The sequence below is a fragment of the Doryrhamphus excisus genome, chromosome 3 (genome assembly GCF_030265055.1).
Source record: "Doryrhamphus excisus isolate RoL2022-K1 chromosome 3, RoL_Dexc_1.0, whole genome shotgun sequence".
NCBI classification, from domain to species: Eukaryota; Metazoa; Chordata; class Actinopteri; order Syngnathiformes; family Syngnathidae; genus Doryrhamphus; species Doryrhamphus excisus.
The window spans coordinates 22,622,751-22,639,415 of record NC_080468.1 but is presented as its reverse complement, the minus strand read 5'-3'; the positions used below and the strand labels follow the sequence as shown (position 1 = coordinate 22,639,415).

General features: G+C 39.6%; 1 protein-coding gene across 6 annotated transcripts in view; it reads left to right on the top strand.

Moving 5' to 3' along the window:
* The window catches only part of LOC131125136 (phospholipid-transporting ATPase ABCA1-like), a 124,487-nt gene extending 113,062 nt beyond the window's left edge, over positions 1 to 11,425 (top strand). For 4 of the 6 annotated variants that reach the window (XM_058066359.1, XM_058066360.1, XM_058066361.1 and 1 more), the window contains 7 exons: positions 3,271 to 3,377; positions 4,264 to 4,405; positions 4,744 to 4,878; positions 6,369 to 6,472; positions 6,647 to 6,739; positions 9,560 to 9,803; positions 11,121 to 11,425. In XM_058066359.1, coding sequence (XP_057922342.1) covers positions 3,271 to 3,377; positions 4,264 to 4,405; positions 4,744 to 4,878; positions 6,369 to 6,472; positions 6,647 to 6,739; positions 9,560 to 9,803; positions 11,121 to 11,225 — 930 coding nt within the window. In that variant the 3' untranslated portion in view covers positions 11,226 to 11,425. Of the gene's footprint in view, positions 1 to 1,516; positions 1,560 to 3,270; positions 3,378 to 4,263; positions 4,406 to 4,743; positions 4,879 to 6,368; positions 6,473 to 6,646; positions 6,740 to 7,255; positions 7,458 to 9,559; positions 9,804 to 11,120 lie in introns of those variants that run through there. The other 2 variants (XM_058066363.1, XM_058066364.1) reach the window with 2 other exon arrangements.
* The last annotated feature ends 5,240 nt before the right edge of the window (positions 11,426 to 16,665 follow it).

The window sequence follows — 16,665 nt, the reverse complement described above, 5'->3', positions numbered from 1 at the left end:
GCCCCGGCGTCAGCTGGTTCCAGCGGGACCCCCAGGAAGGCCAGGCAGACCATACCAAAATATCCTGCAGCCCAGGGCACCCCGAGCGAGCCGCCAAGCCCCAGCAGCCAGCGGGCCAATCGCGGGGGTAGGCAGTAGGCTCTCCGGTCCAGCCCGCTACACCTGTGTGTGTGAAGATGGTATTGTGTAGATAGTGCAATTAAAAATAGGCCTGTCCCATAGGGCTGACCTATGTGTGTGGTGTATGTGTATGTGTGTGTGTGTGTGTGGAAGGAAGCTGAGCAATGGTGGGTCCCCTGCCTGCCCAGACCCCAGAACTGAGTGTCTAAGGTGCGGTTAAAATTGAAGGGTGACCAGCCAGAGGAATGCCGAGGACAAAAGGGCATCCGCAAGGAAACCCTTCGCCCCCGGCAAAACCAGTTGCAGGCCACCCCCCAAAGTCCTACATGTATGTGAGGTGGTGCAGTGCAGCAGGGAGGATCGGGGCCCCACACACGCCCACCCCGCACTACCGGCCAACCGAGCCGGGCAAGCCAGCCGCACGGAGCAAGCCCTGGGCCACAGGACCAACCACGGGCCCCACCCAGCCCATCGTGGCGGCCAGTCCGGCCTGCCAGCTCCCCCCCGGAGGGCCCCACCAGAGATTGAGCCAGCTATGCCACCCCCGGACCACCAGGAGCCGCGGACAAAACACACGCCCCGAGGCTGCTCCTACAACCACCAGAACAGCAGGAACCGCGCCCCGGCAACACATCCGTCACCATGGCAGCCCAGGGAGTGACACCACAGAGACCGCAGGAGAACCGGGACCCGCATGGGGAAGAGCCCAACCCCACCCCCCGGGCTCGTGAGCCAAGAGTGCCAGGGCGGGACAGAGACACACACACCAGGCAGCAGAGCCCACCAGGCAGACGATACCCCAACAGCCGCAAAAAGTGAATGCCCCCCCCAGTCCCACCCTCCACCACAGCGCCGACCCGTCTCCACCACATCTCCCATCCACCCACGGACCCGCCAAGTAGGACACCCCGGAGGCGGGGCTTTTGGCTTTTTTTAACACCCTGTTTGACAGTGAGGTGCCAGTCAGTGAGTGGTCGCTTGTACTTTTTTCCCTGGCGTCGATGTTGATACCTGACAGTTTCATGTCTCTCAATAGCCTTCTGCTAGCTCTCCATACGAGGTCCATTCCCTGGATATGGACAAGCCATCGAAGGCGCCTCTCACATTCCTGCACATTCCTATACGTCTGTGTTGGGTACCCTGTTCTGTTACAAAATATGAAGGATGTGCCATAAGCGCCTCAGATGCTAACTGCAGAGTTTCCTCTCATGTCTCACGGAGTTGATCCAAGCCTCACTGCTGCAGAGGAGTCTGTTAAGTGTGTTTCTCTCCGTTTGGTCTCCTCTGCCTGCTGCTGCGATAGTGAGCTAGAGATGGTGGACCCAATGTATGTAATGACTTCTAGAGTGTATCCACTGATCGTAGTCCTGGACCATGGCGTCTGTCTTCTTTTAAGACTGATCATCAAAGCAAACTCTATACATGTGCATGAAAGGCGCCTGACAAGCTGCTGAAGGCTTTCTACTGAGGGAGACGTCAAAGCGAGGACGCGTCAGATGAGTGAGTACCTCTGTGACTTTAGTCATGCCACGGAGACGAGTAATGTTGAACAACATGTCATCAACCTTGGTGTGAATATGCATTCCTTCGCTGCAGTCTTTTTATGGAATACTGGAGGAGCATGGAGAAGAATAGTATGGCAAACAGCATTGGTGCAAGGACACAAGGACTCTACTGCTGAGTGACAAGGCTTCCAAAGTTGCACTATTGAAGACGATAGTGCTATGTACAGTGCATCCGGAAAGTATTCACAGCGCTTCACTTTTTCCACATTTTGTCATGTTACAGCCTCATTCCAAATTGTATTAATTTAATCTCTTACCTCAAAATTCTACACAAAATACTCCATTATGACAATGTGAAAAAGTTTTTTTTTGACTTTTTTTGAATTTATTAAAAATAGAAAACTAACAAATCACATTTACATAAGTATTCACAGCCTTTGCCATGAAGCTCAAAATTGAGCTCAGGTGCATCTTTTTTCCACTGATCATCCTTGAGATCTTTCTACAGCTTGATGGACCTGATGGAGCTTGAGAAGAATGGGCAAAACTGCTTAAAGATAGGTGTGCTAAACTTGTGGGATCATATTCAAAAAGACTCGAGGCTGTAATTGCTGCCAAAGGTGGATCAACAAAGTATTAAGCAAAGGCTGTGAATACTTATGTAAATGTGATTTTTTTTGTTTTCTATTTTTAATTAATTCACAACATGTCAAAAAAAAACTTTTTTCACATTGTCATAATGGAGTATTTTGTGTAGAATTTTGAGGTAAGAGATTAATTTAATACAATTTGGAATGAGGCTGTAACATGACAAAATGTAGAAAAAGTGAAGCGCTGTGAATACTTTCCGGATGCACTGTATATGAGATGATGTGGGGGGGGCAAAGGATCTTCTGCAGTACCTGTGAAATCATCTTCTGCTATCATCACTTCTGCAGCTGGCATAATGAGGAGATCTTGCCTACAGTTGGCTGCCTAGCTCGGACACCACACTGGGACTCTGAATAAATGCAGGAGGTTAGGGTCTGCATGTGTGCCAAGACTACACAGGAGAAGGTATTGCCAAAAAATGCTGAGGATGGAGATGCCCCTTGTAGCGATATTACAGTAGTTGCGGTCACCTTTGTTCTTGTACAAGGTGACAATGTTGGCATCTCGCGTATCCTGCGGGGATGTGGCCCGAATCCCAGCAAAGGCAGTTGATGCAGGGGCTAAACCAGTACGGATTTCCCATGCCGTCAGTTGCGAGGCAGTCAATGTCTGAACTCTTCCAGTCTATGTGGGGTTTCCAGTTCTTCTATGACGCTGAAATGACGTTGAAGACCTTTTTCCATTCATGGCTATGGCCACGAGGCAGCTGAGGTACTTTTTTAGGTATATAGGTAAAACCCTGGACCGGTCGCCAGCCAATCACAAGCCACATAAAGACAAACAACCATTCACACTCACACCCATGGACAATTTGGAGTCGCCAATTAACCTAGCATGTTTTTGGAATGTGGGAAGAAACCGGAGTACCCAAAGAAAACCCACGCATGCACGTGGAGAACATGCAAACTCCACACAGAGATAGCCGAGGATGGAATTGAACCCTGGTCCTCCTAGCTGTGAGACTTTATTAACCATATTTTTTTTTCTCCACCAGTGTTTTGGCTTGCTGGGAATCAACGGTGCTGGGAAGACCACCACTTTTAAGATGCTAACAGGTGACATCCCTGTCTCTAGCGGAGAGGCCTTTCTCAACGGATACAGGTGTGTTACTAGCCAGTAGATTAGCATAGTTGTTTTTTTAATGGATTTAATACCAGTATAATACAGTACATTTGTCACTTTTTCCACTATTACCATTACTATTGTTGCTGATTGGCTTGGGTTCTACTGCCTTATAAGTACGGTGGGCATTTTGGCTCCAGTTGACAAGTCCTTCCCTGCAGGATTTCACATGCATGATTGATGATTTCTCTGCCTGGGTTGGATTCTGCACTTGGGCATCTCTGTGTGGAGTTTGCATGTTCTCCCCGTGCATGCGTGGGTTTTCTCCGGGTACTCCGGTTTCCTCCCACATTCCGAAAACATGCTAGGTTAATTGGCGACTCCAAATTGTCCATAGGTATGAATGTGAGTGTGAATGGTTGTTTGTCTATATGTGCCCTGTGATTGGCTGGCGACCAGTCCAGGGTGTATACCCGAAGACAGCTGGGATAGGCTCCAGCATACTCGTAGAAGACGGATGGGTGGATGGATGATTTCTCTGCACCTTTTTCACAAATTTGTTATTTTTTTAAGGGTTCTTTGTAGCTTTAACCCCCAAAAAACAGGACTTCAACAAACCTAACAAAATAGGAGCAATTTACCAGTCCCCCTAGAATCATGCAGGATTTTTTTTTATATGCCTGATTTTGCTTTGTTTCCCCCCCCCCCAAAATTGTGATGGAACTGTGTGAATTGTGATGGGAATTTTTTTTGTGTGATTATTTTTATAAAATTGCAGGAAAAAAATTAAGTTGCAATAAATGTTTGTGATTTTCACTTTGTGTAATTATGATGGGGACATTTGTTAAAGAACAAGTAATTGTTGAGCAAATATAAACAACAAAAATTTCTATTTTTTCTGATTTTTTCCCATTTTTTTTTTTAGCATACGAACAGAAATGGGAGACGTGCACCAGAACCTGGGCTACTGCCCTCAGTTCGACGCCATCGACGAGCTGCTAACTGGCCGTGAGCATCTGGAGTTTTATGCCAGGTTGCGAGGGGTTCCGGAAAAAGAGGTCGCCATGGTAACTTTTCATATTTTTGTTGTCAGCTGACAAGCGATGATTAGCATGTTGCATGCAGGCCTAGATAGATCGAAGCCATGCATCAGAAAAAAAATGGCCGCCGGTAGAAAAGCAGATGTTGTACATTATTCACCACTGTTGAGGCCTCCCAGAACTCCTTTCCTTCTCTTGCTCGCTCTGCATCAAAAGATGGCTGGCCTGGCCTCGACCGCAGGCTTGAACCTGGCGCCAGGGCTTTGATGTGCCCACTGTGGTTTTACTGTACATTCTGAGTATTGTGTGTTGCAATAAAAATGTGCTGCAATGCGGTCACTGTCCTCTTTTTCTGTCCTAAAAAGGTGGCTGAGTGGGGCATCCAGAAATTAGGGCTGGTCAAATACGCCACAAAATCAGCGGGGACATACAGCGGAGGGAACAAACGCAAACTGTCCACCGCCATGTCCCTGATTGGTTGCCCTCCAGTTGTCTTTCTGGTGAGTTCATACTTGCAGTAAAAAAAAAAAATTCAACTCCAAAATATGTCTTTTTAACCTTTTTATTTGTCTTAATGTTTCATTCAAAATAATACTAATTAATAATAACATTTTCTGACTTAATTTTATTATCTTATTATTTAAAAAACAATATAATACAGACTATTACAATACAAAATGGACACAGTATATGCTTTACAATGGACTTTTTTCCCAGACAGATGTTCTATAAGCTACAAAAAGGACTCTTCATATTGAACAATACATCCTTGACTGGTGCTTTAGCAGTAGGTCCTTAAAAACGGCAGAGCGCTCCTGTCATTATAGAGAACCTTGGACTTTTGCAGTAGGTCCTTAAGATGTCCATAATAAATAACATTGCTAAAGAGTAAGGTCCAAAAGCGTTTCTCCATGCGTCATCCATCGTATTTACTGAACCGGAGCAAGGCTGGCCTTCGCTTTGAGCCGGTGGGACAATGTTGTTGCTGCACAATTGTCTGCATACGTAGGCTGGCCGTCCTTGAGGCACACGGACAGTAACACTTGGACGGCAAACAGCCATGGTGGAATCAACCCAGGGGACTTGTAGGAGGTCTGGAAGGAAACCCAGGCAGTGGAGCGAGTTACTGGCTCCCTCGCTCTAATCACGCATGGACAGATGTACCCTGAGGAAAAGTGTCCTTTTTGGGTTTTTTTTTGTTTTTTTTTTCCCTACTGCTGGAGACTCTAGAAAGTGTCCAACTACTTAACTGAGACACTGAACACTGACACATCACGGACACAGCATTTGATACACCTGCAAAATGAGCTGTATTCCCCCTGTATAGATTACAATATAATAATAGTATAAAACTTGGATGAATTAATTTTGGGACAAATCATTATTTCCATATTATTATTACTGATGGATTCATGCACTGAAAGCATGGCATGGCTTTTTAGTCATTTATAGAATCAAATCTTTTTTAAGACCCTACAAGTCTGCTCCATAAATAACAAAAAAATTAAATTAAAGTAAAATAATTAATAATAATATTAAATATAATAATAATAATATTAAATATAATAATAATAATAATATAATAATAATAATAATAATTCATTTTCTGCCGCTTTTCCTCACAAGGGTCGCGGGGGTGCTGGAGCCTATCCCAGCTGTCTTCGGGCGAGAGGCGGGGTACACCCTGGACTGGTTGCCAGCCAATCACAGGGCACATATAGACAAACAACCATTCACACTCACATTCATACCTATGGACAATTTGGAGTCGACAATTAACCTAGCATGTTTTTGGAATGTGGGAGGAAACCGGAGTAACCCGGAGAAAACCCATGCATGCACAGGGAGAACATGCAAACTCCACACAGAGATGGCCGAGGGTGGAATTGAACCCTGGTCTCCTAGCTTTGAGGTCTGAGCGCTAACCACTCGACCGCCGTGCCGCCATAAAATAAATCAAATTAAATAAAATGAAATAATTTTTTTGCAGGATGAGCCAACAACTGGTATGGACCCCAAATCTCGGCGCTTCCTGTGGGACTGCATTCTGAGTGTCATCAAGGAGGGACGCTCTGTCATTCTCACCTCACACAGGTAGGACCATCTATCACCATCACCGATCCTTAATACATTCTAATACACTCCTGATAGGCTCCAGCATACCCGAAGTGAGGATAAGCGATATAGAAAATGGATGTTATGGATATTTTAATTTGATATATTTTAGCATGAATTATTGCCAATGAATGTTCTTATTTCGCTTCACAGTATGGAGGAGTGTGAAGCACTGTGCACACGCATGGCCATCATGGTCAATGGACACTTCAAATGTCTCGGGAGCATCCAGCATCTTAAGAACAGGTACATTTATGTTCGATAATTATCGGCCCAATATCAGCATTTAAATATGATACCGGGATCTTCCCTTTAATGAGCACATGTAGAAAAATTTCTATTTTGCTTCCAGAGCTCATATTGAACAGTGTAGACCAGGGGTGGGCAAACTTTTTGACTCGCGGGCCGCATTGATATAACAAAATTTCCGGGGGGGGCAGACTATTTTACACGTAACAGTCCACCTGGTATTATTGTATCTGTAAAATTGTCATGCAATCTGCTATTATTATTTATTATTTTATATTTATATTTAAATATTTTAAAAAATAATAAAATATTATAATAATTAAAATAAAATTAAAATAATAATTATTATATTATTATTATGTAAAATATGCAAATATAACAATATTATTATATATAATTAATATAATAATTAGCATTAATATAATAAATATAATAATCATAATAGTTATAATAATAATATAATAATGATTATTTTAATTTTTATTATTATTATGTGCTTGTCTCTTTTTTCAGGAGCACTTTGTAAACAACAGACCATGTCAAACAACGAAATTGATACAACCATCAAAAGGTTGGCTCAGGCCATGATGCCAGGTTGTATGTTGAGTTTAAATTAAATACTTTGGAAAGATTGGGCGGGCCGTATTCAAACACTTGGCGGGCCGGATGTGGCCCCCGGGCCGTAGTTTGTCCACCACTGGTGTAGACTAATAAATAATTAAAAAAATAAATAAATAAATAAGGACATATTGATAAATAATTGAATAAATACATTTTATATAAATGTTTTTGGGCTAGTCCTACCGCTGCTATTAAATACTACTTTCTTAAATGTTGCAATAAACTGAAGTATTTATTTAGCAACAACAGTTAGCTTGCATCACCGTGTCCATTTCAGGCCATAAAGAGTATTTACAAGATAACAGCACTTAAGCACTTTTTTACTAGCGAGTGTAAATCTTAATCGCTTAATGCATTTTATTAGCGCTCCATCACTCTAAGCAATTTTACTGAGCATGTTTTTTTTTCATTTTATATTTTTTGCATTTTTAAAAATGTATTTAGTCATTACTTTATTCTTTATTTTTGTAAACTGACATTTTGAAATGGCATTCATGTGGTATTGTTAGCCTGCATAGAGATGATGGATAGATCCATCATCAATGAACAAAGCGAAAGAGAACAAAGTAGTAACTGGAATGCGATCTACACTGCTAATTTCTCATTAATCGTATACTTATCTCCTCAGAGCGTTGCATAATTAATGTTTCATGAGGTGCGAGGCCACGCTAATGAGCCGAAAGGCAATTAACAACTGTCGGGTCTTTTTACGGTAGCCGTCACTAACGCAATGCTACATGATTGCGCTAACACGTCACCTCGGACCTCGCCCATGGGGATGAATTGTTTTTACGTGAAGTTTCATCAATCAGACACAGTTACTGTGCGATATTTTTTTCGGGCGAATGAATTATTTGCGTTTTTCATCTCTCCATCACCATTGATGTTTTTTTTGTGATAAATAACAATAGTTTAATTGTTTTCACTCTTAACATCGCAAACATCGGAAATTAGGAGCACATGTAACATACTTAACAATACTAAGAATTATTTATTATGTTGTGTGTGTTTTATTTTAAAGTGTTTCTCATTTTAAACAAGCATTTTGTGTGTAGGGAAAATATATTGCTAAAGCTAGCAAAAAGGCTAGCTACTACCGCTAACCAAACACGTCACCTCGGACCTCGTTTATGGGGATGAATTGTTTTTACGTGAAGTTTCATCAATCAGACACAGTTACTGTGCGATATTTTTTTCGGGGGAATGAATTATTTGCGTTTTTCATCTCTCCATCACCATTGATGTTTTTTTTGTGATAAATAACAATGGTTTACTTGTTTTCACTCTTAACATCGCAAACATCGGAAATTCGGAGACGATGTAACATACTTAAAAATACTAAGAATTATTTATTATGTTGTGTGTTTTATTTTGATGTGTTTCTCATTTTGGACAAACATTTTGTGCGTGGGGAAAATATATTGCTAAAGCTAGCAAAAAGGCTAACTACTACCGCTAACCAAACACGTCACCTCGGACCTCGCCTATTTTTACGTGAAGTTTCATCAATCAGACACAGTTACTGTACGATATTTTTTTCGGGGGAATGAATTATTTGCGTTTTTCATCTCTCCATCACCATTGATGTTTTTTTTTGTGATAAATAACAATGGTTTACTTGTTTTCACTCTCTAGCAAAAAGGCTAGCTACTACCGCTAACCAAAACCTGGGGAAAATTTTTAACTAAAATGAATTTCTTTGTAAAATATTTGAGTTATGTTTCATTTTGAAACTTTTTTTATAAGATGTCATTGAAAAAGAGAAGGGAATACATTGAAAGTTATTTGAAGTTTTCGGACTCTAACATTACAAAAGTGTTTTTGTCTTTATTTAGTATTCAGTCTGGAAGACACAGCGTGTTTCATAACATTTTGTATAATTTCAGATGTTAATATGACAGAAACTACTTGGTCAAAGTTAATGAAACTTGAACAATATACAAATTATTTCTCCAAATTTGAATGAAAAATTCAAATATATGTGGATTTCATAGCCGATTTCAAATTTCGAATTGTTCTCTTCCAGCGAAGACCATCTCCATATGTGTATAGATTAAAACATTAAACATCATATTTCAAAAATATGCTGTCAAAATGACAAGGAGTTAAGCTTTTTTACGTTTGTATGATAACTTATTAAAGAATCAAATGATCAAAACGTTGAATCAAACGAATCAGTTATGTAATTAACTCCAGGTTTGGCGATGGCTACACGGTCATCATACGGGTCTCCGGCTCCCCTCCACTGTTGAAACCCGTGGAGGACTTTGTCCGACAAGCATTCCCTGAAAGTGTTCTGAAGGAGAAGCATCACAACACGCTGCAGTACCAGCTTGCTTACAGCCAGGGGGCGCTGGCGCACATCTTCGAGCACCTCAGTAGACAGCAGGAAAGGCTGTGCTTGGAGGACTACTCCGTGTCCCAGACCACTCTAGACCAGGTAACGTGGACTAAATAATAAATATTTGGACATTTTGTAGGGGGATTTCAGGGACAAGGATATTTTTTTGGATGCAAATATTAACTTATTCAATACCAAAGATGTATTGATATGTTTTTTAAACCCAAATACTCTGCATGGATCTTTTCCATGTAAAAAGGCCATTGACAGCAAGGAGGAAGTTATCCTCACAAGGGTGCTGGAACCTATCCCAGCTGTCTTCAGGCAAGAGGCAAGGTACACCCTGGACTGGTCGCCAGCCAATCACAGGGCACATATAGACAAACAACCATTCACACTCACATAATCATAATCTCAAAACATGCTACTTCAAAGCAAAATGTCTAAGGCTTTTTTATGTGCATCCTGTCGTGACAAATATGTCCGCCGGGGTTTTGTATCAGTCAAACCTACAGGTGGCGGAGGCTGAGTTTTTTTTTTTTTTTTTTTTGCTTCAAATTGCGGGGCTTATTGTTGATCCCTGTCCACGTTATAGACTTACTCAACCTTGTTTTTTTTTTTACCCAACGACCCAAAACAATCGTGGACTCAGTGGTGAGTGTGTCTGCTCTCAAAAGCCTGCTATTACCTCAGCACCGGGTGACTGGGTGGGTGGTGAGTATGACCTCTAAGGAGGCCAGAAAGGTCGTTGGGCCACTCCACAAGCTCTTGGAAAATATATTGTCTGTTGTAGTAATTGAGTTTTTCCAAAAGTAATAAAAAAAAAGGTGGGGATCATCAGTCTCGTACAGTATGTTCTACATATGTATGTATTAACACTTCCTGTTAGCCTCCAACCTACGGATGTCAGTATCTAAATCAAAGCTGAGGCAGGAGGTCATGTGACGAGGTCGCACAGAATCTGTCGGGAGGCCGATACGCTCGCCACTCAGTTGGTGATTTATCAAGAGGAGGACTCGACCTCAAGTGAAGCTCCGGGCTCACACTACAATTAATATTGATCCTAGCCAGCTAGGCTAGCATTGATATGTACCACAAAAGTGTACTTTGAGAAACTTGGGGGGGAAAAAAATGTGAAAATGGATCAATAAAAAAAAGCAGAGACTGGTGGCATAACTGTGTTACTTAGCAAAGAACTACATAGTCAAACGCTGATGATGTCATAGATGGACAACTGAGCTCAGGCTGACAGTGACTTCCTGTTCCGGTTTCCAGTTCAGATATTAAGACGACAGTGGGATTCATTCAGTGTATTTATAACACCACATGATGCACGCCATATTTTTCTATAATTTATACTTCTTTTTTATTGTACTAATTATGACTTTAGTACTAACTATGCCTTTCTTTTTGCAGGTTTTTGTCAACTTTGCCAGAAGTCAGCATGGTGAGGAAGACTCTCAGGGCTATGACAACACAGTGGACACCTCTGATGAAGTACCAAAGTTGCAAAAAGTGTAAAAATACAAACAAATATATATATATATATATATCAATAAATGCAAAAAAAATCATAAATAGTGCACTGAACTGTATATTAGAATTATTTATTATTCGACAAAACATGTTCATCTTCCTCAGGTTCAATTGTATTTCATTAAAATGTTATTTTAATGATGAACTTACATGTGCTGCAGATTTTATGTTGATTTTATGTGAAATTGTGCAATTATTATAATATTTTAATATTATATTATATATATTATATATTTAATATTAGAATATTATTATATTATATATATGTAAGCTGCTTTGTTGCATTGCTTACACCAAATATTGACTATTTTGCCAGACAAATTTGAACAAATGAAATAAAATAAACATTTTAAGAAAACATTTTGGGAAAAAAAAAAAAAGTTTGAAAAAATTCACAAATTGTCATTCAGTTTTTTTTCTCCACTTTTTATTGTCAATATATCATGTAGTACGCGTGTCATTATGTAGCAGATTTGTTGCTGCAAATTCCAAAATAGAATGACTGATAAATTAAAATTATTCCTAAAAAAAATAATATTTTTACAATAAATGCTGGCTTCCTAGAAATTACTATTGCAATGTCTCATTGAGAAAATTGTTCATCAAGGAATGGAGCGTTTCACGACGGCTGCATTTTCACCCTGGAACAAATGTATTCCCATTAAAGTGGACCTATTATGCTCATTTTGGACTCCTATAGAGCAGCTTCACACAATGTCCCGCACAGAAAAATTTTTAGATCTTCCAAAAAATGGTCTGTTTTAATTTATTCCACGCATGGCCTGCCTCTGGGGACGTTCACTCAGCTGCGATTGGTCACAAGACAAAACGGTGCTATACACAAGCATGACCATGTAAGGAATTCCTGTTCACTGTGATGTCACAGTGAGCCAGTGTTAAAAAAACTCTCTGAAACCAAGCGTTCAGAGCCAAACTAAACACCGTTACCTGAACTTTGGCATAACATTTATAGGTCAGGAAAGTGGAAAAAGCATAATAGGTTCCCTTTAAGTCCAACGGGGGTTCAACTAGCATCAACAAAAGTGAGGGTAAATAAATGCTGGAATTGCTGTCCTCCCGTGAGGTTGCTTCATGCTGAGGTCTTTAGAGACCACCAACAGCGATGAATGTCACACTGTTAGCTGTAGCAACAATATTTTTTTTTTTTATTTGATCACCTTTACAAGCTGAAGTTAATGTTGTATTTCATGACATCATGTTTCCCTCAGGCCTCCGCAGCTTCTCCTTGTTTTGCCGTGATGGCTTTTTGAAGGTTTATGAAACACAGCACCACTGTATGGTCGTGATGCCACATAGAAATCGTGACCTCCATATCCCAACAATTAGTCCTCTAAGGTTCATAGTCGCTGTTTGTGCAGTCATTGGTTAGCCTTAATATATACTATACACTGATTAGTCAATATTTGTAGGCCTGTAAAGGGTACAAAGCCAAAGTCCTATGAGGCGTGGAGTCACTGTTTGTGCTGTCATCAACCTGTCGACGTGTCAATTATTATCAACATATCTGCTGTGATGCCTTCATTTTTAGGCATGGAGAGTAAAAAAAAAGGTAGAAACTGGATGAAATCAAGTGGCCCCAATGCCTTGGGTGACGCCGTCAGCACAAAAAGCAGTTCCCAGAAGACTAGATTATTCTCTCGTGCAGTCTGTAGACAAAACCTTGAGCAAATTTTCGCATGAGAGCCCCCAGGCGATGAGATGCATGTTGGCAAACGTCCGCTAACTCTTCTGCAGAGCTTGCAAGTGGAGCCAAGAGCAGACTTTTTTTTTTTTTTTTTTTTTTATGACTGCATGGCTTGTCGAACTCAATATGAAGTCGCTGCTCAGACGAGAGCTTAAGAGTGGGGGAATTTCTTGAAAATAAATGTCACAAATGAATAGCGATGAAATGTAAGCATGTTAATAAGATCAATTAGAATTGATATCATTATAAAATTATCATTATTTTTTCAAATGAGGAAATATAAAATCAATTGAAGAATAAATAATAATATGAATGTGAGTGTGAATGGTTGTTTGTCTATATGTGCCCTGTGATTGGCTGGCGACCAGTCCAGGGTGTACCCCGCCTCTCGCCCGAAGACAGCTGGGATAGGCTCCAGCACCCCCGCGACCCTCGTGAAGAAAAAGCGGTAGAAAATGAATAAATGAATGAATGAATAAATAATAATTACATTTTTTTAGAACAAATTGAGCATTTTTTTGGACTTAATGTGGTTTTTTTGGGTAATTGATATCATTATAAAATTATAATTCTTTTTCAAATGAGGAAATATAAAATCAATTGAAGAATAAATAGTAATTACACTTTTTTAAAACAAATTGAGCATTTTTTGGACTTATTGTATTTTTTTTTTGGTAGCCAAAAATAGTGTTTTTGACCAAGTATGGGATTCCGGTATTTAAAAAATGCTTCAATATTGTAATATTGGCAAAATATGATATATTATGAAGAAGGTATAGTATTGCTGTGGTAAAATACATACTATATAAAATTGTGTTTTTTTTCAGCCCACTTTTGTAACTTTATATTATTGTTATAGTATAGTATTGTTATATCCGTACATATTGACATGTGTGGTTTTTTTTAGACTTCAACAGTATTTTGTCAGCAAAATACTGTTTTTCAGCATACAAGTACATTAGTGGTATTTTATTTTTGTTGTAAAAGATACTGTTTTTATACCAAATGTGATATTTTTACTGTAAAAGATGAATTTTTAGTCTAATATATACGAGGGAAGTGAAATGTATCATTGTGGTATAGTAAAATGTTGCATTTCCATGACAACACAAGGCTGAAACTACTGTAGTATTTTGTCGACAAAATGCAGTATCACTGAGCTAAATCTAGTATTCTTCCAGCATTTGAATCTTGACTTTGGTGGCAAAAATCTGCATTCCTTTTAATGTCTCCCAAGACCTTTATGTGGGAAATGATGCTGATGCAGGCCATCCGTGTTCATGTTCAATTCATTGTAATGATTGATGCCCTGTTGCTTTACTGCCCTCTAGTGGCTACTGTGTGTATCACTTAAAGCTGGGACGCTAAAAGACTAATGCACTTTGTTTTTTTTTTTTTTGTTTTTTTTTATAGTAAACAGTCTCTAATGCAAACTTTATTGTCCAAAGTGCTGCCGTCATCAGCTCAGCTATATTTCTTTACAGGCTGTAAAATGAATTGAGTTGATATTGATCCATGGACAAAGTCATTACTTACTGATCAATCAATCATTTTCGAGTGCTTGAACAAAAAATATGAAGTTAAATGTATTTTAAAAATACGTCAGTCATGTGATTATTACTAAATCATTGTGGAATATCTTGTTTTTTTTCATGTGTGTTTTAACTATTTTAATTATTGTTTAAGGTCAAGCTTTGCAAATTAGCCGTGCTACTTTTTGAGCCACATACAAGGTTGTTTGAACAGCCTGGACAGATTATAAACACAATTAAAGATATAGTATGGAACAATTCCAAATTTGAAATACAGTTCCCTATTGATGTTGGTGTATAATGTGATAATGTGCTTTGTTGCCATGGAGACCGCTAATGGCCAACATAGGCAGTCTTGTAGACTGAGAGTTGTTATTTTGGGCAGTGTTTTTGAAGAAAATGGAACACGAGTATACTGTAAAAAAAAATGTCACATTTCCATAGCAAAGTACAAATAAAATGGGCAATTTTTTTTGATTATGTATTTTGTGACAGAATACAGCACTGTGGCAAGATATTGTAGATATCCTTGTGGTAAATCATAGTGTATTTCAATGTGGTGGAGTATTTCATATGACAGCTTAAAGTATTTTTGTCATGTTTCTACTGCAACCTTTTTATTTTGTAGTTTTTTTTCCGGTCCCTGATTTCTCCTGGTCTGTGGAGTTCCTCGAGCGGACCGAAGGCACAAAGACTTTTTATGAAGACTTTACGAAGACTTTTTATGACTTTTAAAATAAGCAATTTTGAGGTCAAAATGTTGTAATTGTGGCAAAATATATGGTTTCCCAAACTGAGGGTTGGGGGCCAAACTCGAATATGGGTCAATTTTTATTGGGTTCCCTCTTTGTAAAATGTTAGGGGAGACGTGCCAACAAAGCCCTTCTGCTACCTCGCCACGCAAAGATGGCGCAGCGGGTATTTTGGTGGTACAAAATATTTTTTTTGAGCCACCAATATTACTATTGTAGCAAAATGTGGCATTTTCCTTTACATCCATTAATCTATTTTCTATGCCGCTTATCCTGTTTAGGGTCGCAGGAGCCTATCCAAGCTAACACCCTGCATATTGTAGCATATTGTAGTATTTTGGTGGTAAAAAATATTGTTTTTGAGCCACCAATATTACTATTGTTTTTGCAGCAAAGGGTATTTTTATATGTAAATATAAGCCATTTTGAAGTCAAAATGTTGGATTTGAGGCAAAATGTATTGTTTCCCAAACTGAGGGTTGGGGGCCAAACTCGAATATGGGTCCATTTTTATTGGGTTCCCTCTTTATAAAATGCTTAGTGTTTATTATTATTTATTATGCTTATTTATGCTGAATATGTGTGAATACTTTCTGACTCTTTTTAAAGCAGCTGAATAGAGTTGTTCGAGGAAACGTGCCAACAAAGCCCGTGTTGGCAAAGTCACCTTCTGCTACCTCGCCACGCAAAGATGGCGCAGCGGGTGCCACGTGACCTTAGGCCTCGGGACAGATGGCAGGTGCGGACCCTTGGACCAGCTAATGAGCAAGGCGTGCCAAGTGTTGTAGGACACTGGGGCAGGGCCTGGGTTGCTCACCTTGGCCGTGGAAACCCTTGATCCCTTACTTTTCACTTGTTACAGTTTCACCGGAAAATACCGCTTTATTATATAGGACTGTATATATGTCTGTTGCCATGGAAACACTTATTTTTTTGGTTTATACAAGTGTTGAACCAGCTAGGACACATCTTTGGGACTTATACATAGATTATGATTATGGGTCTATTGAACCAGCCTGCACAGATTATACAGTATACACAATTAAAGTAACAGTATGTAACAATTTAACTTTGAAATATACATTTATATTCATAATGGTGGTAATAATCATTAATAGTCTGCCTTTTGTTGGCATGAAAATCCCTAATTGGTGGTTTGTTGGACCAGCCAGGACCCATCTTAAAGTGTTTATTTTTTCTATTAAAAAGCATTTCCTTTGTCAATTTGGTGGTAATAGTGATTAATAATGATTTTGTTACCATGGAAACCCAAATTTACTTCAGAGTGTATTTTGTTTTGTTGTTTGTTGCCACGGAAACCACTAATCATCACATGAAAATCCCTAATTGGTGGTTTGTTGGACCAGCCAGGACCCATCTTAAGGTGTTTATGTTTTCTATAAATAGCATTTCCTTTGTCAATTTGGTGGTAATCA